Source organism: Hyperolius riggenbachi, chromosome 9 (genome assembly GCF_040937935.1).
Source record: "Hyperolius riggenbachi isolate aHypRig1 chromosome 9, aHypRig1.pri, whole genome shotgun sequence".
NCBI lineage: Eukaryota > Metazoa > Chordata > Amphibia > Anura > Hyperoliidae > Hyperolius > Hyperolius riggenbachi.
Window position 1 is genome coordinate 218,617,333 of NC_090654.1, and position 24,098 is coordinate 218,641,430.

Consider the following 24,098-nt stretch of genomic DNA (forward strand, 5'->3'; position numbering starts at 1 on the left):
AGTAGTTGGGGGGCCCCTACAGCTCAGGGCCCACTGTGATCGCAGAGGCTGCTTCCCTCTAGTAGTGTAGAACATATTCAACCTCTGTTGAGCAATTTTCTGTTTGTGTCCTTGCTGGAAAGAATACCTCCACTTCCCCATTGCTGCTAATCTTTTAACATTAATAATTCTCTGTTTGCATCATTGACGACATGTCTATAACGTTCTCCAAAGTTAGCTAGGATGTCCAGAAAATCTGCTGAAGAGCTATGCCTTCATTCGGCTCATCCATTTATTTATGGTCAAAGGTTATAGCGATAAGTTAAAAAGGAGCCCACTTCTGCAGCATAAATGGAACCAACAAAATGCCTTGTGTGTGATTTCTCACATCAGTGGCTTTCTGCATAGCATCCTTATCCAAGTCCAGTGTAAATTATTAAAATCATCTTAGTTTTCTTGAAGCATTTTTATGTCATGTTTGCCCTCTACACCAGAGAGTCCCCATTTACTGAAGCTGCCAGCGGGACCAGAAGAGGGGAGAAGAGGATGCTGGAGGACCTCGCAGGCTATGGGGGGCTGGAGAAAGCCCCAAGTAAGTCCAGATTTCGTTTTTAGTTAGCGCTCAGGGTCCCTTTAAAGGAAGCATGCACTTAGGAGATATGGGCCCATATGCAGTTAACTGTGGCCTCGATTCATCATTATCTTTGAGATAACTTTTTCCAGTTTGTTAAATTACCGAATTCGAAGTTTAGCGATTTCTAGTTGTATTCATCAAGGTTTTTCCGCATTCGGTGTGAATTTGATAACAATTCGGTAACCATTCGGTAACGTGTCGATATTTCCATTTTTTTTTAAATTTAACACAAGGCCTTAAGATTCCCATGGAATTGTGGGTAAAATGTAGTGTTGGGCGAACAGTGTTCGCCACTGTTCGGGTTCTGCAGAACATCACCCTGTTCGGGTGATGTTCGAGTTCGGCCGAACACCTGATGGTGTTCGGCCTTTTAAGTTCGGGTTCGCCCCGAACTACTGAATGGCCGCCGAACAGGGCCCCTGTTCGGCCGAACAGGGCCCTGTTCGCCCGAACATGCCGCAATATGGCCCCCCTATGGGGTCGCAGGCATAAGGGGGGAGCATGCCCCGATCGCGGGGGGGGGTCGGAAATTCCCCCCACCCCCTCCGCTAGCGCTCCCCCCTCTGCCCGCTTCCCCATAAAAAAAGTTTAAGGCAAGTTAAATAGTACTTGGTGGCTGGCCTGGCACTGGCAGTGGAGTGAGGAGGAGGAGGAGTCCGAGTAGCAGAGTGACGCGTTGAGGCCGGGCAGCGGGCGGTTCAGCGGTAGTACCCTTGTGGTACTTCCGCCCTTTCTCTGACCTCATGTCCTCTACGTGATGACGCATACGAGGGTACGCGTGACGCGTACCCTCGTATGCAGAGGACGTGAGGTCAGAGAAAGGGCGGAAGTACCACAAGGGTACTACCGCTGAACCGCCCGCTGCCCGGCCTCAACGCGTCACTCTGCTACTCGGACTCCTCCTCCTCCTCACTCCACTGCCAGTGCCAGGCCAGCCACCAAGTACTATTTAACTTGCCTTAAACTTTTTTTATGGGGAAGCGGGCAGAGGGGGGAGCGCTAGCGGAGATGGTGGGGGGAATTTCCGACCCCCCCCCCGCGCGATCGGGGCATGCTCCCCCCTTATGCCTGCGACCCCATAGGGCCCCAAAAATGGGCATGTTCGGGGGTCCCATTGACTTCCATTGAGTTCGGCGTTCGGGCCGAACATGCCGAACATCTGGCCCATGTTCGGCCTGTTCGGCCCGAACCCGAACATCCAGGTGTTCGCCCAACACTAGTAAAATGCAGTCCTTTGAACACTACATAGCAACATTCTGAATAGGGCTTAACACCTGGACCAGGATTCTGGAAGTGGCTTGGGACAATCCCACAATTTGATATGAGCCTTTTCTAAAAAAAAATGTAGTGCAGCTAGCAAATTAGTTAACCCTGGCACTGCCTGTGTTCTCTTACAAGATGATTCAAGAGAAATGCAGATGTCCTGGTATAGCAAATAAATCTATTCTCTTGCATATTGATATGGTTCTAGACCAGGCATGGGCAAACTCGGCCCTCCAGCTGTTACAGAACTACACGTCCCACAATGCATTTGCCTTTATGAGTCATGACTGTGGCTGTCAGACTCCTGCAATGCATTGTGGGACTTGTAGTTCCTTAACAGCTGGAGGGCCAAGTTTGCCCATGCCTGTTCTAGACCATATTCTTGCCCTTCTGTGCCTTTGAATCACTCTCAGCTGATACCTAACCACTTTAAATGGCTCCAACTTCTCTGTCAGCAATGATCTGACAGGAATAACGACAGAGCAGTGAAGGAGATAGATAATCCTAAATGTAACGCTAAACCACACCCACTTTCATTTTCATGAATTGCACTTTCTTCCGTTTTAACGCATCATTACTGAATGATTACCGAATTATTACCGAATGCTCGCTAACAGCTGTAGATAAATTTGATGAATCCTGAAATCAACTTAACGAATTCGGTATTTTACCGAACTGTCGTTAACCAATTTGATAAGTCTTGATGAATCGAGGCCCTGTGTCTGCTAATTTTTATCCTAGGTGATATTTTCACACCTTGTAAATAAAATGCTTTTTAAACCACCAGCAACCGAGGAAGTACTCAAAATAATCTTGATACTACTTTTTGGTGTACTTTTTAGTATTTTTTTAATTACAAAGTGCTGAAAAGTTATTTTAAAAAGAAGTTGAAAAACTATGGCCTCGATTCATCAACACTTAGCAAATTTGTTAACAACAGTTTGGTAAAATACCGAATTTGTTAACTTCATTTCAGGATTCATCAAAGTTATCTACAGCTGTTAGCGAACATTCGTTAACGATTCGCTAAAATGGAAGAAAGTGCAATTCATGAAAAAGAAAGTGGGCGTGGTTTAGCGTTACATTTAGGATTAGTTATCTCCTTCACTGCTCTGTCGTTATTCCTGTCAGATCATTGCTGACAGAGAAGGTGGAGCCATTTGAAGTGGTTATGTATCAGCTGAGAGTGATTCAAAGGCGCAGAAGGGCAAGAATAAGGTCTGCAACCATATAAATTTGTAAGAGAATAGATTTATTTGCTATAACACGACATCTGCATTTCTCTTGAATCATCTTGTAAGAGAACACAGGCAGTGCCAGGGTTAACTAATTTTGCTAGCTGCATTATAATTTTTTAGAAAAGGCTCCTATCAAATTGTGGGATTGTCCCAAGCCACTTCCAGAATCCTGGCCCAGGTGTTAAGCCCTATTCAGAATGTTGCTACGTAGTGTTCAAAGGACTGCATTTTACTCACAATTCCATGGGAATCTTATGGCCTTGTGTTAAATTACCGCTGTAAAATGGAAATATTGACACGTTACCGAATGTTTACCGAATTGTTATCGAATTCACACCGAATGCCGAAAAACCTTGATGAATACAACTAGAAATCGCTACACTTCGAATTCGGTAATTTAACAAACTGGAAAAAGTTATCTCAAAGACAATGATGAATCGAGGCCTATCTCCTAGGAGAAAACTTAGGAGAAAAAGTGAATTGCATATGGGCCCAAGAATTCTTACCACATTATGAGGTTGATTCATAGAACTTATCTCATGAATTATCTTTCTGTACTTATTTCTTGCCTTACATATACAATCACTTTTTGTTCCCCTCCCCCCTTTTCTGATTAAGTTTGTTTTTAGATTTTTGTCTCCTTTTTCGTAAATGTTTGTTGTTGGGTGTTTAAAAAGTTTCATGTAGATTAGGATGAAAATAGATAAAACATCTAGCAAGGTAATTCATAAGAAAACTTTGTAAAGTAACCACAATCACAACTCTTTTTTCTTTCTTTCTTTTTTGCCAGTATGGGTGCTGCCATCTTGTTAGTGATATTGTGATGTCATCCTTGGCACTGGCATCTCTGTACGCACTCTGCTACTTGATTTAGAATGTTTTTGCACTAGTGACAGGTGTACTTTAAGGTGTGTATAGAGATCACTAGCAGCTACAAAAATACTAAAATAAGAAATGAGTGACATAAATACTTACGTTTATTTATTACTTTGTTTAGAACGTTTTGCAGTTCATCTGCACTGATTTCCATGTCCTAAGAAAAAAATGGAAAATCAAATAAACCGATTTTCTAAGGGTATTCTGGTCAGTTAATGGCTACTGTTTTCATCATTAAGTGGACTTTCCACTTTGTTAATTAAATTGAAAACCACTTTGACAGCGAAACAATGTTATTTACAAAAAAAAAAGTTAATTTTAATCTTTGTCATAGATTAAATGTTAGATTTAGCAAAAACACTAAATGTAAGCAAAGTTTATAAAAAAATTAGGCTCTCTCAATGGATGATTGTTTTAGCGATTGAACAGAAATTAGGAAAGGTCATTTCTTATCCAATCAAGATGTCTGGAGATCAACTAAAAGAAGCATGAGCTAATTTGGGCACCTGCTAAAATATTGGCATAGTGGGTGCCATGTTGATGCCAGGGATTAAGGTTTTAAGGTTAGGTGGCCACAGGGTTAGCTGCCCACCAGGGGTTGTTAAGTTTAGGTGCCCATGGGCGGCGGGGTTAAGGTTAGGTGCATACGGGGAGGGGGGTTAAGGTTAGGCACCACCAGGGGATAGTTAAATTTAGGCACCACCAAGGGGGAGGGTTAAAGTTATACACCACTTGGGGGGGGGGGGGGTTTGTTTCTGTGTAATAGTAGGGTGAGGTTAGGTTATAGTCAAATATTGTCATTTGGCAAATATCACTGATATTTCATTATATGAATTACAGTAAGTAGTACAATATCTGTGCATTTTCTGATATTCTACTACCAGCTGTTTCTGTGCCCTGTGGTATTCTGGGGGAAGTTGAGATGTTTTGCTTATGTTGGCAGTGGAGATCAAAGCACAGAAGGGTCACGACATACCAGCCAGTGAGTCTTTAGGGTAAAATAAAACAATAGAGCTTTATTTGTCAGTCAACACAATGTCCACGGGGTATTCAGCAATCACACTGTAGGCAGAGCACTCTGCTTCTGTGCTTTTGTGCCAACCCTGACCTCGGGTTACCTTCAGGGTTTCTGCATACCATCCCTGTGTACTCTCAACAGCCACTCCGGCTCTTCAGTGACACCCTGCCATGGGCCTAATGGCAGTCCTGGGCCATTCACCTTTTCCAGGCTTCTCCTGGATTACAAGTACTGGAGTCCAACTCCCTCCAGCACTTCAGCATCAGCAGCTTCCCTGCTGCCACAAGCCTGGCAGCCCTCTCGGCTGCATAGCCTTTCAGGAGCTCCTTGCTCCACATACAGCCCACTGCATACTGAGAGATGCAGCCTCTTATGCAAATAATGCAGGTGAGTCAGTTAACCCTCTCTCTGCCAGATTCAGGCCAGGACTTGGAGGAGTGGCATGCAAGGCCCATCCTTCTCCCAATACACGGATCCCAAAAGAATTTGCACAATAGTGTTGTTGCTAACGAGCAATAACTGACACTATCCAGGACCTTTTCATCCAAATCCACACCAAAAACAAACAGATACCTGCTCTGATCATCACAGCCATTTGAAACTGTATTGGGGGGGGGGGGGGGGGGGATTGGGGTTGTGAAAGGTTAATGTTGTGCATTTTGCAGGAAAAATCAAGCCGAGTTAAGCACTACTTTATGGCTAATGTCATGTCAGGAGTAAGTAGTTGAATGGGCACTATGATAAAAACTGCATTTTAAATACTGTACATGTGTATATGTGGCTGGATAGTGTACTGGTTAAGGACACTGCCTTTGACATGGGCGACCAGGGTTTGAATCCTGGCTAGGCTCAGTACCTATTCTGTAAGGAGTTCAAGGCAAGACTCCCTAACACTGCAGGGTGGCCTCCTGAGCGCATCCCAGTGGCTGCAGCTCTTGAGCGCTTTGAGTCCAACAGGAGAAAAGCGCTATACAAATGTTCAGATTATATTATTATATTAAATGTGTATAAGGTGCACATTTGTTTTCATAAAGTCATTTTCAGTGCATTTTACTCTGAAACAAATGTACATAAATAATATATATGTATACATATGTAATTTACAGTTTACGTTCTAGTGCCACTTTTAGGTTTATGTTCACCTTGGGGTTGTTGGGGTGAAAGTAGGGTCAGAATGGGGATAGAGAGATAGGTTAGAGGGTTTGCAGGACTCATTGAACCTTGATTTCAGTCACTCCCCTCCTTGATGATTTTTAGCACCCAAATAAGCCGATCTATGTGTACTTGTTCTCTAGCCAAACACCCTACACTGATGAAAGCTAAGAGAAGTAAACATACAGCAGCTGTCACTATTTTACTTACATCGCCTGCAATCTGCTGGAAGATATTTCGGAATTGCTTCTCCTCTTCAGTCTCTTTGTCAGAGTTTCCAGAAGTCTAAAAAACAAAAAATACAAGACAATTACAGTTATACCTCTATATTTTATTACCATTTCAGAGAAAATAACTATCTGCCAAAAAAGCACTATTATTTATTTGCAATTAAATTAAAACCAAGACTTCTGATTGAACAGACTACAGCTGCATTCAATTGAAAAGTAAGAAGTACAGCATATAGCAATGAGGAGTATTATACTATTCTATCTACCAGGGGCCTAACAATAGACCCTGCAAGCGATGCAGCCAAAGGGGGCCCAGAAGTCGCAGCGGGGCCCATGTGGGAGAGGTTTCTTTTTCCTCTCTTGAGAGACTGACAACTAAGGAAATGGAAAGAAAACCACTTTCTGCTCTCTGCACAATTGTTCTAATGACTGCATCTGATCAGCCATTGATTACAAATCTTTGTCTACAAAACATTGTATGATTTTTTGACAGTCCCTATTCAGTGTGCAGCAGGCTCTTGTATACAACGTCCTGCCCCTCCATCCCCTCCCCACGTGCTGTGTACTGTAGTGATGCTGGAGGAGTCTGCAGAACCTATATCTGCATGGGGAAAACAAATTCAAGTGTGTACTATCAATTGTATAACATTGGTTCTCAGTTTACCTGTGCAGAAAGCAGGGGTGGGGGATTTGGGGGTTTTAGGGGGCCCCTTCCAAAGTTTTGCAGGGGGGCCTAGTGATGTCTCATCAGATAGTTATGCCCCTGCTATCTACCCTAACCTGATGAGACTTAACTGGTTTCTAAAGCATAAAGGATCACCATAGTGAAAATTTTGACATTTTGCCACCTTTACTCCACAGCTCAGCTGGTCTCTTCCACTGTACAAAATAAATAGTCATTAACAAGGCACTGTAATGACATATAGTAGAATGTAGTAAATTATTCTGGATACCCACTTTTACCGTCTACGGTCATTTGGTTTAGGCATCAGAAACACTTCCTATAGCTATATATCAGAATCAGAATCAATTTATTTATTTTCGCCAAGTAAGTTTGCACCTACAAGGAATTTGTCTTGGCAGTTGCTTAACAAACACAAACAAAAACAATACAAGGACAGACAGTGTGAATATTACAAGTTAAGGACATTATAAGTATAGTGGCAGTAAGCAATGTGAGAATTGTTCATGTTTAGTTCTGTGCTGATTACTTTCAGTCCTAGCAGCTCTAACGTGGTTCAGCATTAAGTATGGCTACCGCTTGAGGAAAAAAACTGTTCCTGTGTCTAGAGGTTTTGGTAGCGATTGACCGGAATCTTACTCCTGAAGGCATGCGCTGGAAGATGGAGTGAGCTGGGTGAGAGGAGCTCACTCCATCTTAAACTTAGCCTAGGCTGATAATATTTGCAGAATTCTCACCCTAGAGCATTTTGGGAGACTTGGTATATTTTGTACTGGCTTCGGAATTCTTGGAAAAGAACATTCAACACAGACATCATCTGCCAGTACAAAAGCTATAGCTATGATTAAAGATACACATAAGCTTAAATTCTGTATGTCCATATATGCTGCAATAAAAATCAGACTTTTATCTACGATTGGTGTAGCGGAATCCTTATCAACTAAAAAGCGTCTTGCTTGATTCCTGTCTCTATTGGACTTTGAGTGGTGGTTGCAGTGACCCATCCCTGTTCTCATATACTCGGTGTATGATGGTGTGCTGCAAGTGGGTGGAACTGCTTGGTGATATAATTTTCCATTTGCCATCTAATGTTTTTGAATACCTTATAGTGACCCCAAAGTAAACTTTTTCAATGTACATTAAATATAGGGTGATAATCAGGAGATACCTGGTGCCATTTGTAATTCACTTTTTCTCCTGAGTTTTCTCCTAGGTGATATTTTTTTCATCTTCAATTTCAAATAACTTTCCAGCACTTTTCATCTACAAAAGTACCAAAAAGTTGGTGAAAAAGTACTATCAACATTATTTTAAGTATTTTCTTGCTTGCTGGGGGCTTAAAAGACATTTTATTGACAAGTTTAAATATATAATCTAGGTGAAAACTCAGGAGAAAAAGTGAATTGCATATGGGCCCTGATGGTAAAGCTGCATGTCTAAGCTTTCACCAGTTCCAGACATTAGTGGAGATATAAGAGGAACTGAGAGTAAAGTGAGCGGAGCTCCTCGGCTTCCCAGTTGGTCACAAATGTCATCCATCTCATTAAATGACCAATATGGATGCTTGCAAGGTGAAACACATGGGACGTTTCCCAGATACAGTGCTGCCCATAATTATTCATACCCCTGGCAAATTTTGACTTAAAGTCACTTTTATTCAACCAGCAAGTCATTTTTTTTACAGGAAATGACATAGGTGTCTCCCAAAAGATAATAAGAAGATGTACAAGAGGCATTATTGTGGGGAAAAAAACATTTCTCAGCTTCTATTTACATTTGAGCAAAAAGTGTCCAGTACAAAATTATTCATACCCTTCACAAACTGTCATAGTTTGTGGGAAAATCCTATACCATTCCAAATAGCCCAAGCTGTTCTAAAGCATCCTAATTACCCTGATTAATTGGAAACAGCTGCTTTAATCAACTCAACAGGTGGAAAACAGCTGCTCTGTGCAGTTGGTTTGTGGAAAGTCATGGCTAAGACTCAGTGAGGACCTGCAGCTGCGCATCGTGGCTGCTCACAAGTCAGGAAAGTGCTACAAGGCCATTTATAAATGTTTTCAAGTTCCAGTAGCTACAGTGCAAAGTATTATTAAAAAATACGAGATGTTCTGCACTGTGGAAAATCTCAGAGGACGTGGTCGGAAGCCAAAAGTGGCACGTGTGCTGCCCAGGAGGATAGTGAGAGAGGTGATAAAGAATTCAAGGATCAGCACCAAGGCCATCCTGGTGAATCTGGGCTCTGCTGGCAATGTCTCAAGGCAGACAATCCCACAGACACTGCACACTGCTGGGTTCCACGGATGCAGACCAAGGAGGATGCCTCTTCTCGCTTGGCCTTTGTAAATGCTCCTCTTGATCATTTGTAGTTGATTATTGAGAAGGGTATGAATAATTTTGGACTGGACACTTTTTGCTCAAATGTAAATAAAAGCTGAGATTTTTTTCACCACAATAATGCCTCTTGTACATCGTCTTATTATCTTTTGGGAGACACCTACTACGGTATGTCTTTTCCTATCAAAATATTACTTGCTGGTTGAATAAAAGTGATTTTAAGTCAAAATTTGCCAGAGGTATGAATAATTATGGGCGGCACTGTATATCAATATATGCTCAGTGTGCTCTCTTGTGCTTCAGAGTCACTTTAACTACAATTGTCCATAACAGGGCCATGCCAGTCATCTTGACCTCTTTAAAACTGTACTTTCCAGGCTGTAATGCTGACCATCTGTCTATAATATTTATACAGTAGATATATTTCCATGAAACTTGTAAGTCAATATATTTTCTTTAGATTAGTTACTGCATATAGAGTAAATACTATAGCCAGAGAATAAGCGTTACAGCCAGAGAACTAACATGTTTTCAAAAGAGTTCTAAGTGGGCGTGGCAGCCTCCGTAGCCTCCTAATAACAGATGAACTTTAACACTCCATACCCAAAAAGACCACATCTCACACTCTCATCGCTACAGACTTGTCACTACAGTCTTGCCCAGCAATGGCACATTATCACAATGATGGAAGGCACAGCCTCACTTTTTGCTCGGCTTCCTTTTTTTTCTTCTCTTCCTCAGACACTTCATCCACACTCAACTCCTTATTGCTGTTTGATCTGTCCGATACAAAGATGATTGGCTGGAATGGGAAGGAGGGGAGGGGTGACAGGGAAAGATAGGGACTGGTTACTCATTGGAAGAGTGTACTGTGCCTGCAGCTAGTCTACCGGTTACACTACTCATGCAAGAACAGTGTGCTGCATGCTGGATCCATAGTGGACAGTGTTCCAAAACACCTCTTATTAGTTATTAGCTTTTCTTTATATAAAAGGTCTTATGCATGGATATTTTGATTATTGTAAGGAAAATTGTGACTTCTATTACATAATATTTTTTCTTTCATTTCTTTTTTTTTTTTTTTTTTTTTTTTATATAATACAGTAATATTTGAAACTAGTAAATTCAGTACATTTTAAACTCTATTATATCAGGAGTGAAATCGCTAATCTCAGATTTTCACATTTTAACATGTACAGTATATGTCAATAAGGATTTTATTTATGGTTGGCTGAAATGTCCATCCAGGATTCAGATGGACAATGAGATGCAAATAACTAGCTTGGAAGTGAGCCAACCAGGAAGTGCCTCTGATTGGCTGAATTCCAGGCTGCATACAGTTTACATTCATTCTGCATGTTCTGCATGTATTTATATGCAGCGCACTGATAGTGATGAGCTCAAATTTTGCAAAGTCATTTTGCAGCAAAATTCGGATGCAAAATACAAATGTGTAATTTCAGACTTTTGCGAAAACTCGTAATAACACAAAATACTCATCTTTCTGAATTTAATTTATTTATCAGTGCATTTGTTGGCAGTATTTTTCTATGTATGCTCAGCTATGCGAAAATATGTTCAAAATACTTTTAGTGAATTCCGTGAACTTAATTTCATGTAACCTGTGAAGATTACGCAAAATCAAGATTACATGTGAAATTGTAATTGCTTGTAAATTACTTGTAAACTTCATGATTATTTTATGCTAGTATTTACAATGCTTTTTAAAGCGGACCCAAACCAAACATTTTTTTAATTTAAAATATTTAGTTGCACCACTCTGACACATACAAAGATAAATAAACACTCCTTCAAGGCTATGAGCATTTCAGTGCATGCTTTTCACCCTTCTCTTTTCATAACTAGGGTTATACAGGTGGCAGCCATTACCTCTGAGCTTAGTAGGAGGTTTTAGATCATGGGTGTGTTTGTCATCAGCTACCCTCCCTCACAGGGGCGTTGTCTATGTGAAATCTCAAACAATCTGAGATCACCTCCCCTGTGACATCATCAGTAGCAGCCTGTGTTTTGTTTTTGTTTTTTATCTCCTCCACCAGTCTGCCGGATTCTGTCCCGGAAATATGAAAGGAAGGGAGGGGTTCCTCCAATAAATGTAAAATACTTTATATTTGTCATCATGCAGCTGAAAAAAGGCTGCTATTTATTAATATAAGTTAGAAAATAGATTTTATTTTTGAAATCTTGTATCTTTAATTTGGGCCCACTTTAGGTTAAACCAAACAAATACAACATGAGGTTGATTAAAATAAGGTGAGAGAACTGAGGAGACCTCTGGAGAACACAGGCGATCTGACCAATCAAGATTTTATAAAAGCCTGCAAGTTGACAGTAAAAGTTTTCAACCCTCTCTTGGGTAATATCAGAGTATGGGGTTACTGTCAGGTTAGTAAATTAGAGGTCAAGCAATATCAGATACTGTATATGCGGCACCCTCGGTAAGAATCTTTCTTTAATAAATCCTGGCCATTCTGTATGTATTAAATATTAGTTCTTGCCGTGGGTTTGCCAATGCAAAGAAAATCTAACTTATTGCCTTTCGGTAATCCTCAGTATATAATAGGCCTGACCCAGGTGAGAGTTAATAGCAGATCTAGTAGCGTACAGGAATCAGTGATTGGCCAGTTTTAACTTCTTCCATGTGATATGACAGCTTACCTTTACAATCTGTTCATAGCATTCACAAAATGTTGGCCCTCATGCTATGTAGAAGTGGTAAAATTGCCCAATCATTGACAATACCAAATTGGATGTGTGTACACACCTTAATAGCAGACATTCAAAAAAAGGTCTAGTTTTGCTAGATCACTTATGTTTTCCAGTGTTTCCTAGTTCAGGAGAGATTCCCAATGTTTATTAACAGGGTGCCAACATATCTGTATTTCAGTAACAGAATTTCCACAGAGAAGCCTCTGCAAAGGAAATCTGCAGCTGCATTTCACAGTCCCAGTAAACCCGGGAGTAGCTCTGCACACACCAGAAAATGTCCAACACAGCTAATGTGTGACTAATGCACTCCCAAATGTTTTCATAGCACCGCCAGCAGAATGCCTGCAGTGCTATATAAACAAAATTAGCGGTGGTATGAAAAGAAAAAAAGGCCTCTTTCACACGGAAGGCTAAACTCTTGCTTGTCCTGTAGTTCAGCCTTCCGGCTGCTGACCTGGCATCTATTAATGCAGGTGAATGGCAGCATTCGTATCCTCACATGTGTTAAAGTTTTATGGGCAGTGCAGCTTCAGCAAAATAAGGCATCATGCTGTGACTGAGCACGGCTGCAAAGAGATATGACTCAATGAAGACCAGCAAGCATCCAACACTGTCTTCAGCTTTCCATGTGTAAAAGGCTTCAGTCTGCTGCAGTCCACTATAAAGGACAACTGTAACAAGAAGGATATGGAGGCTGCCATATTTACTTCCTTTTAAACAATACCAGTTGCCTGGCAGCCCTGCTGGTCTATTTAGCTGCAGTGGTGTCTGAATTACACCAGAAACAAGCATACAGCTAATCTGATCAATAATATCAGAAACACCTGATCTGCTGCATGCTTGTTCAGGGTCTATAGCTAAAAGTATTAGATACAGAAGATCAGCAAGATTGCCACGCAACTGGTATTGTTTAAAAGGAAATAAATATGGCACATGGCAGCCTCCATATCCCTCTTGTTACAGTTGTCCTTTAAGAGAACCTAAAATGACAGGGCGATATGGAGGCCGCCATCTAAATGGGATGGAAGTATACTGGCTTCATAGTGCTCTGCGATGGTATATGTTGCTGCATATTTTGATAATACTAAACAGGGCAATGCACCTGCCCTTTATCTGTTAGAATAGGCAAATTCAACAATGCAAATGCATTACCCTAAAGTATGGGGGGCAGTTTATCTGTCTTTTAAAATGTACCTGTAATTATTGAAACCAGAGGTAAGACTTTATGCAAAGTTCCCTCTGCGGTTCTTTGCCTGATTTTTAGACAGGGTACCACTGAGCCTCATCACTTTCTTTAAGTGGCTAAAGTTTCCAATAATGGAACATCAGCTATGATTGCCTTTTACCACCACAGTGCTGTACACCAATCTACAGCTCTATGATTGGCGGAGCATGAAATTTGGGTGCCCGCAGCTAATAGACAATTTGGGCGCCCCATAGGCACTAATGCAAATATTGGCTATAAGGCGCCCAAAGCAGAAAACTGGGCATGCCATAATTATTGTTTCGAAAATTACAATGTTATAGTTTTTCAATTGTTGTTATCATTTTAAAAATTAGAATGTTATTTTTTTTTTTTACATTTTTTTAATGTTTAGTATTTAGAAATGATTGTGAAAGTTATTTTGAAATATATTGTTTGCATTATTATAAGATTAGGAAGGGGAGTTTTAGGGTTAGGCATCAAGAAGGTGGGTTTTAGGGTTAAGCATTAGGAAGGGGAAGGTTAGGGCTAGGCATCAGGAAGGGGGGGTTTAGTGTTATGCATCAGGGAGTGGGGGTTATAGGGTTAAGGGCGTCAGTAAGCGGGTTATAGGGTTAAGGGCGTCAGTAAGCAGGTTTTAGGGTTAGACGTCAAGCAGGAGGTTTTAGGGTTAGACGTCAAGAAGGGGGGTTTTAGGGTTAGACGTCAAGCAGGGGGTTTTAGGGTTAAACGTCAAGAAGGGGGTTTTAGAGTTAGACGTCAAGAAGAGGGTTTTAGGGTTAGACGTCAAGAAGGGGGTTTTAGGGTTAGGCGTCAGGAAGGGGTTTTTTTGGGTTAGGTGTCAGGAAGGGTGGTTTTGGGGTTAGGTGTCAGGAGGGGGGGTTTTAGGGTTAGGCATCAGGAAGGGGGGTTTTCGGGTTAGGCATCAAGAAGGGTGGTTTTAGGGTTATGTGTCAGGAAGGGGAGTTTTGTGGGTTGAACGTCAGGATGGGAGGGTTCTGTGTGAGAGTAGGGTTAGGTTAAGTTGTTAAGTTGAGTAGGGTTAGCTTAAGTTGTAGTAAAATATGTTAATATATAACAATATTTTATTACGAGAATTTACACTATTTACACTTTTAAAACAAAGGATATCGGTAGATCTTAACGATAATTTAGTGACAAAAATAGGCGCCCATTTTTTTTGGACTCCTCTTTCATGCACGCAAGATTGGATCCGAATTGGATTTTAATGTGACTTTGAGGACTCCGTTTTCAAGGGCACTAAGTTTAAAACAGAAAAGCAGCAGACAAGATGATAAGGCTGCTTAATATGCAATCTTTCAGCTTGTTAATATGCAATTAATACGATTCAGGTGAATTTTAAGGTTTATACAAATTGTACTTAGGAGTACATAAATTATTATCCTACAGTACAAATTTACACACAGAAATGTAAATTCATGCGGGAAGATGCATACTGTTCATGCCGTCACACCTCACTCTAAATATTACCATGCAAAACACAGAACAACACTGATAGGGTTACCATTGCTGGACAAGAGGTCATGCAAGTGAACCATACCCACCTCTCACTGCAGGAAAATAAGTTCACATCCAATAAACTCCATAAGCTGTCATCATAATAATGTCACCCAGAACATGCAGTCACTGCACATAACTTTACAGATCATGCAGCAAAGTACAGAACAATAAGAAATAGGAATTCAGTGTAAACGAATAGCAATCATTTGTTTTTGTTTTCTTCCATTTTATTCTCAGGTCAGCTAACACTGAGGCAGAGGCATAGCAATGGTCATAGCAACTACTATGGGGTCCTGGAGCAGAGGGGCCCAAGCAAGGCTGGATTTATTCTTTCTCTGCCCCAGGCCAACCTTCTTGTGGCTCCCATTACATGTGCAGCAACCTCCCCATGAGTAACACCCATTTACAGCAGTCCCTTTTGTTTCATGGGCAATAGCTCCCCCTTCCACATGTTACTCCCCATTTGTACCATTTTCAGCCTTGTCTTCCATAAGCAGATACCCAATTTCCATATCCAGCTGCCCAAGGTCTGGGCCTTTGTGGCCTTTCCAGAAATCCAGCCCTGGGCCCAAGCAGTCCTTATTCTGTGAATTCTCCTCTTATGCTCCTCCACCCTTAGGCTTTCTCTGTGTCCAAGTTGTGTGGGTACCTGGTATGTGAATCTAAATTGCCATATTAACTAATATCCATTGAGTTAGTAAATGTGCCACTGTTTAGATGCGCCTAGGTCTTGGAGGACCCTTGAGTTGCAATTATACCACTGAACTGAAAGCACTGTTCTATCAGTCTGATTTATTATCGGCTGTTATTAGGGATGGTTGACAATTTCCAATTTTCTGCAAGTCGCGATTCCCAATTCCGTGGATTTTCAAACTTTTTTGGCATTTTCGTTAATAAAGTTATTTAATTTAAAAAAGGGTTGTTTTGCAAAATCTGCTATATTTTGCAGACGTCCACTATTACGGGGACATCCTTGATACACTACCAAGTTCTCTGATTGGCTAAATACTTCCAAGTCTAAGGAATTGGACCAATGAGAGAATGCAAAAGTTTGCCACAGAAATCGGAATACCGCAGAAATTTCACACCAGTCACAAGACTCGGATACTACTGAGTTTTTCTAAGTCTTGTGATTGGCTTAAAATTTCTGTGGCATTCAGAATTCCATGGTAAACCTCTTCTCTGATTGGTCTTATCTACCGAGTATTTCCAAGTCCTGTGATTGGCCTAAAATTTCCGATAGGCTAATCACAAAACTCGGAATTCACAATAACTCGGTAGTATTGGACCAATCAGAGAAGAGGTTTGCCATGGAAATCAGCATACCATGGACATTTTAAGCCAATCACAAGACTGGGAATAACTCAGAAGTATCTGATTCTTGTGATTGGTCAAAAATGTCAGAACATTTCTGAGGTCCGGCAAACAAAGTGGCATTTCCATAGAATTTCGATTTCCACAGAAAGCTGATTCGAGATCAGAAACTTGGAAGTCAATATTCCACTGAAATTTTCTGACCATCCCGAACTGCTATATCTAATACCGTATTATTTGGTGTAGTGCTCTTTGCCTTATAGTGCACCTGTCACTTTGCACATTAGTTTCTGCCTTTAGTACGCCTGTCACTTTGTCCCATTCTGTAGGACCTCTATGACTTTAGAGAAAGGAATTCAACTACAGCGCTAAAACCATGACAGAAATGTACCCTGATTTGCCTATCAAGACAGTAAGCGCAGTGGCGTAGCTAAGGAGCTGTGGGCCCCGATGCAAGTTTTACAATGGGGGCCCCCAGGCACTCTATACATAACAATTGATACGGCGCACCAAAACCTGACAATGGCAACTACAGTGTCAGAGGTGCAAGAAGGGGATGGAGAAGAGCTTGTTAATGTTTACCACTACTCAATGTATATATAGAAGTGATTATTATGAGCACAGGACCAATAGAGAGCTAATACTGTAGTTGAGGGAGGGCCCTTTGGGGCCCCTCTGGCCCAAGGGCCCCGATGCGGTCGCTACCGCTGCACCCCCTATTGTTACGCCCCTGAGTAAGCGGAGAAATTCTAAAAAGGTGAGTAAATAGACTGCAGAAAAATATAAAATAAGTTCAAAACCCTCCCCACACTATCCAAAATAAAAATGTGTCCTGAAGTTCAGCGTTCAGTCATGGAGTCTTTACACAAGGCAGGTTCACTGAACTCTGAGTTTAGTGTATAGTCATATAGCAGTAGATTATCTGTCTGTCTGTCTGTCTGTCTGTCTGTCTGTCTGTCTGTCTGTCTGGGATTAGCACAGTGATGATCTCACCATTCAGTAATAAGGGTGTTCTCAAATCGAAGTTTTCCTTCTCTGAGGGTAGATTTAAATGTGTATAGTAAATTATTTCCTGTGCTTATGAGGACAGAGGGACAAGGATAAGTGAGGGGGGACAAGGATAAGTGAGGGGGGACAAGGATAAATGAGGGGGGACAGGGATAAATGAGGGGGGGACAAGGATAAATGAGGAGGGATAAGGATAAAGGGAGGTATTTCCATTTGCAGATGGGTTGCTGATCTTCTATCCTTTGTTTGTCTTGCTGTGTGATTACATAGCACATGATGGTAAGACCTATAAGCTCTGCACAATACTTGCAGTGGCTGGTTTGTCTGTAGTCAGCAGAATATTAATCTGAACTAAAAAGATACATTTCTAATCTTAAAGCAAACCCAAGCAATACTGGACATGTGATAAAAATGGCAAAAAAAATCACAGTGGTCACTAAGAAAAAATAAAATAAAAATCAATTTTCACACAGGCTCTTAAAGCGGACCCAAACCAAACATTTTTTTAATTAAAAATATTTAGTTGCACCACTCTGACACATACAAAGATAAATAAACACTCCTTCAAACCTATGATCATTTCAGTGCATGCTTTTCACCCTTCTCTTTTCATAGCTAGTGTTATACTGGGGGCAGACATGAGCAATTCCTCCATTGCCGGACACCATCTACTCCACCAGTTTGCCGGAAAATTCCCGGCAATTTGAAAGGGAGGGAGGGGTTCCTCCAATAAATGTAAAATATTTTATATTTGTCATCATGCAGCTGAAAAAAGGCTGCTATTTATTATTATAATTTAGAAAATAGATTTTTTTTTTCTGAAATCTTGTATTTTTAATTTGGGTCCACTTTAACCACTTTACCCCCGCGCGTACGTATTTCTCCGCCCCTTTTTCCATCCTTTAAAAACCAGGGACGGAGAAACACGTACTTTCCGCGTTCCCGACGCTGCCCGCGCTCCCGCTCGTAAAGACGCCGCCCGCCGCTAGTAAACACGCCGCCGCCCGCTCGCCCAGAGATCAATGAACGGGAAAATCCATTCCCGTTCGTTGATCTAAGCCCCGCAATGATCAGCTGCTCTCCTATGGGCAGCGCGATCATTGTGAGAAAAAACTCACGTGTCCAGCCTCCTTATTCTTCCTCCAAGCTTCCGGAAGGAAGCTTGGAGGTCGCATTAAAACAAAAAGTTACTGTGGCCATCTTGTGGCCAAATAGTAAACTACACCCTACACATTTTTCACATACAAATAAATGACTTTTACACATAAAATTAACTCATTACCTCCCACACTCCCCATTTTTTTTTTTTTTTTGTAATTAAAAAAAAATTAAAAAATTTACAATTAAAAAAACTACATAAATAGTTACCTTAGGGACTGAACTTTTTAAATATTTATGTCAAGAGGGTATAACACTGTTACTTTATAAACTATGGGCTTGTAATTAGGGATGGACGCAAAACTGAAAAAAATGCACCTTTATTTCCAAATAAAATATTGGCGCCAAACATTGTGATAGGGACATAATTTAAATGGTTTTATAACCGGGACAAAAGGGCAAATACGTTTCATGGGTTTTAATTACAGTAGCATGCATTATTTAAAAACTATAATGGCCGAAAACTGAAAAATAATTATTTTTTTCCCCACATTTTTCCTATTTTCCCATTAAAACACATTTAGAAAAAAATAATTCTTGGCATAATGTCCCACCTAAAGAAAGCCTAATTGGTGGCGAAAAAAACAAGATATAGTTCATTTCATTGCGATAAGTAATAATAAAGTTATAGAGGAATGAATGGAAGGAGCGCTGAAAGGTGAAAATTGCTCTGGTGCTCAGGGGGTAAAACCCCTCAGTGGTGAAGTGGTTAAAGGAAGCACGAGGTAAAAAAAAAACTGATGAGATAAACAAATGTATCTATCCTTCTCCAAAAAATGACCTATTTTTAAGATATCTTACAGTTTTATTTTATTTTTAAAGGGACCCTAAGCCGGTTAACCACTTGCCGACCGCGCACTCATAACGCGCGTCGGCAAAGTGGTAGCTGCAGGACTACCGGCTGCAGGCTAATTAATCAGGAAACAGTCGCTCGCGCGAGCGGCTGCTTCCTGTCACTTCACGGCAGCGTTGTACTAGATCAGCGATCCCCGGCCAATCAGCGGCCGGGGATCGCTGTCACATGACAGGCAGGAGCCTGTTAGAGGCTGCACAGGACAGATCCGTTCCTGTGCAGCCTCCGATCTCCGGGGCAGGGAGGGAGGAGAGGGAGGGGGAATCCTGCCGTGGAGGGGGCTTTGAGGTGCCCCCCCCCCGCCAGCCACAAGCAGGCAGGAGCGATCAGACCCCCCCAGCACATCATCCCCCTAGTGGGGAAAAAAGGGGGGCGATCTGGTCGCTCTGCCTGGTATTTGATCTGTGCTGGGGGCTGTAGAGCCCACCCAGCACAGATCTTGGAAATCAGTGCTGGTCCTTAAGGGGGGGGGGGGTAAAGGCTGAGTCCTGAAGTGGTTAAAGAAAGCCATAATGAATTTACCTGGGGCTTCCTCCAGCCCCTCGTAGTCCGTGACATCCCTCAATGTCCTCCAGGCTTCCTCTGTTCATTCCCCAGTGGCTCCGTTAAAGCGACGTCTTCAGCTGAAGGCCCCGCTACTGAACATGTGCGGCCCCTCCTTGCACCTGTCTCATTTGTGCGCTTATCACCGTAAGCGTACAATTCACGCCAGTGGCTTAGCAATAGGGGTTGCAGAGGTAGCGACCGCATCGGGGCCCTTGGGTCAGAGGGTCCCCGAGGGGCCCTCCCTCAAGCACAATATTAGCTCTCTATAGACCATGTGTTGGTAATAACTACTTCTATAGATGAAAATCAAAACAAAATATCAGCGCAGCCCAAAAAATGTCATATTATGTGGAACAATTTATGTGTCGCAGCCAAAGTCCAACACCTCAGTACAGCGTTTTACGTGAAAATTGGAATAAATCACTTCAGCGCAGATTCACTTATGTCCACCACCGAGAACACCATAAAAACAGATGCGCTTACCAGATCCTTACAGACCTTAACTACAGGGTCTGTAATAAAGCTTTATGAGATCAGCAGCAGGTATCTTCACAGCCGGCCTCCTCTCCAGAAGGACAGAATAATCAAATCCTCATATGCAGTATTTCACCAATTAGAAGCATGCAAAAAAACAATGCACATCTAAGCGTGTCTGTAGCGTTTTAATATGGCTCAATAAAATCAACATAAATTTTTTTTAAAATATCACTTACATCTGGGCCCTTATAACAGGGACCCACAATGAAAATAGCACATAAATCATAGGACGCCGTCCAGCCACACGTCCACCTCACCCGACCGGTTTCACTGTCAAAGTTTCATCAGGGGCCCCTGAAAGAGCATCTGTTTTTATGGTGTTCTCGGTGGTGGACATAAGTGAATCTGCGCTGAAGGGATTTATTCCAATTTTTACTTCTATAGATGCTTTAAATAGTAGTAATCTTTAACAAACTGCTCCCCATCCCCTTCTTGCACCTGTAACACTGTTGTTGTCCTTGGCAGGTTTTGGTGCGCCGTATCAATTGTTATGTATAGAGTACTTGGAGGGCCCCATGTAAAACTTGCACAGGGGCCCATAGCTTCTTAGCTATGCCAGTGGCGCACGCCCTATTCAAGAAAGAATGAACTGCGTGTGCCCAGTACACCTACATTAGACCTCAAGTATCAAGGAATCTCCAGAGATAGCCAAGGATCTCCTGTAGGGATATCATAAATGATCTAGCAAACACGGATTGAATTAATTCAAAATTGTCTGCTATTATGAGATTAGGATCTAACACTCTTGCATTGGTCACATAAAATCATAAAGCCTGTGTTTACCAGTCCTGCTCAGTCTGTCATAACTAATATACAGCAAATACATACAAAAAGGTCAACAGCCAAGATGGCGCCTGCTATCATTATATACAGTACAGACCAAAAGTTTGGACACATCTTCTCATTTAAAGAGAATCTGTATTGTTAAAATCGCACAAAAGTAAACATACCAGTGCATTAGGGGACATCTCCTATTACCCTCTGTCACATTTTCGCCGCTCCTCGGCGCATTAAAAGTGGTTAAAAACAGTTTTAAAAAGTTTGTTTATAAACAAACAAAATGGCCACCAAAACAGGAAGTAGGTTGATTTACAGTATGTCCACACATAGAAAATACATTCATACACAAGCAGGCTGTATACACCCTTTTTGAATCTCAAGAGATCATTTGTGTGTTTCTTTCCCCCTGCAGCTATCTTCCACTGAAGTGTCAGGCTGTTTCTTACTGCATAGTGCAGACAGCTCTGTCCATATGTAATTCATCAGTATGTGAAAGCCCAGCCAGCTCAGAGGACGATTTATCCAGCTTGTAAAAGATAATAGAACAGAGAGAAGCTGCCCTAATTTAAATAATACACGGGCAGTGTGCAGAGAGGGGCCTGGAGGGGGGAGATGCATCACAGAACCACAACACTGAAGAACTTGGCAGCCTTCCAGACGCAGGCTGACAAGTCATCCTCCTAATGTTTACTGTTTTTGTAACAATATTTGTGCTGCTTGGAACTCTGCTGTATATTTGTTAGTTGTATCTATGTTCCCCTTGTCGTCTTATTGTGCTTTGTAAAGCGCTGCGGAATATGTTGGCGCTATATAAATAAAAAATAATAATAATAATAAAAAGTCTGACAAGAGGGAGATAAGTTGATTTATTACAGAGATGGTGATAGTAGAACGTGCTGCAGTAAGCCAGAACACATTAGAATAGATTTTGGAACTTGTAGGATGATAAAAAACAGGATGCAATTTTTGTTACGGAGTCTCTTTAAAGAGTTTTATTTATTTTCATGACTATGAACATTTTAGATTCACACTGAAGGCATCCAAACTATGAATTGACACATGTGGAACTAAAGTACATAACCAAAAAGTGTGAAACAACTGAAAATATGTAATATTCTGGGTTTTTCAAAGTAGCCACCTTTTGCTTTGATTACTGCTTTGCACACTCTTGGCATTCTCTTGATGAGCTTCAAGAGGTAGTCACCTGAAATGGTTTTCACTTCACAGGTGTGCCCTGTCAGGTTTAAAAAGTGGGATTTCTTGCCTTATAAATGGGGTTGGGACCATCAGTTGCGTTGTGGAGAAGTCAGGTGGATACACAGCTGATAGTCCTACTGAATAGTAAACAAAAACGAGTGGCCATCATTACTTTAAGAAATGAAGGTCAGTCGGTCTGAAAAATTAGGAAAACTTTGAAAGTGTCCCCAAGTGCAGTCTCAAAAACCATCAAACGCTACAAAGAAACTGGCTCACATGCGGACCGCCCCAGGAAAGGAAGACCAGGAGTCACCTCTGCTGCGGAGGATAAGTTCATCCGAGTCACTAGCCTCAGAAATTGCAGGTTAACAGCAGCTCAGATTAGAGACCAGGTCAATGCCACACAGAGTTCTAGCAGCAGACACATCTCTAGAACAACTGTTAAGAAGAGACTGTGTGAATCAGGCCTTCATGGTAGAATATCTACTAAGAAACCACCGCTAAGGACAGGCAACAAGCAGAAGAGACTTGTTTGGGCTAAAGAACACAAGGAATGGACATTAGACCAGTGGAAATCTGTGCTTTGGTCTGATGAGTCCAAATTTGAGACCTTTGGTTCCAACCACCGTGTCTTTGTGCGACGCAGAAAAGGTGAACGGATGGACTCTACATCCCTGGTTCCCACCGTGAAGCATGGAGGAGGAGGTGTGATGGTGTGGGGGTGCTTTGCTGGTGACACGGTTGGGGATTTATTCAAAATTGAAGGCATACTGAACCAGCATGGCTACCACAGCATCTTGCAGTGGCATGCTATTCCATCTGGTTTGCATTTAGTTGGACCATCATTTATTTTTCAACAACTCAATGACCCCAAACACACCTCCAGGCTGTGTAAGGGCTATTTGACCAGGAAGGAGAGTGATGGGGTGCTGTGCCAGTTGACCTGGCCTCCACAGTCACCAGACCTGAACCCAATCGAGATGGTTTGGGGTGAGCTGGACTGCAGAGTGAAGGCAAAAGGGCCAACAAGTGCTAAGCATCTCTGGGAACTCCTTCAAGACTGTTGGAAGACCATTTCAGGTGACTACCTCTTGAAGCTCATCAAGAGAATGCCAAGAGTGTGCAAAGCAGTAATCAAAGCAAAAGGTAAGCTACTTTGAAGAACCTAGAGTATGACATATGTTCAGTTGTTTCACACTTTTTGGTTATGTACTATACTTGTGTTAATTCATAGTTTGGATGCCTTCAGTGTGAATCTACAATGTTCATAGTCATGAAAATAAAGAAAACTCTTTGAATGAGAAGGTGTGTCCAAACTTTTGGTCTGTACTGTAGGTTAGTAGAACTGTACAGAAATGGTACATAACAAGAACAAAAAGATAAATAGGAACACAAAACATGCAGTTTCCAGTACTAACAATCAGCAAATTCATTTCCATTCCCACACAAAATACTCGTCAGAAGCAGAATATAAATCACACAGTTCACAATAACACCCACCTTGGCTTTTTTCTTTTTCTGGCATATGAAATAAAACAAGATATCAAATGACTGCTGTGAGAAAAGTGATCATGCACATTCTCCCTGACAAAACATCTGTTTCTGTAGATATACATGTGTCAAATTGTGCTTGATAAGGCCTAGGGGCCAGGCGGTCAGTGCATGTAAAACAATACACCTGGGGCCCCACTATTACTGTATGTAGAAGCAGGGGCGGTTCTTCCATGAAGCAGTGTGCATCAAGTGCTGCAGGGTGGCAATAATTAGAGGGTGGCAAGAGGTGGCTCCCTTCCCTAATTGTCTCCCTCCTTGCAATCCAAGTCTCCCTCCTTCGTAGATGCGCA

The 24,098-nt window shown here is 41.7% G+C and overlaps 1 protein-coding gene across 3 annotated transcripts in view; it reads right to left on the reverse strand.

Annotated features, from left to right (window-relative positions):
* CAPN3 (calpain 3) overlaps positions 1–24,098 on the reverse strand; it is a 196,813-nt gene that overhangs the window by 37,438 nt on the left and 135,277 nt on the right. For 2 of the 3 annotated variants that reach the window (XM_068254017.1, XM_068254015.1), the window contains 4 exons: positions 23,755–23,772; positions 10,113–10,211; positions 6,371–6,445; positions 4,090–4,147 (listed from right to left, as the gene is read on the reverse strand). In XM_068254017.1, the coding sequence (XP_068110118.1) occupies positions 4,090–4,147; positions 6,371–6,445; positions 10,113–10,211; positions 23,755–23,772 (250 nt within the window). The remainder of the gene's footprint in view (positions 1–4,089; positions 4,148–6,370; positions 6,446–10,112; positions 10,212–23,754; positions 23,773–24,098) is intronic. The other variant, XM_068254016.1, reaches the window with a different exon arrangement.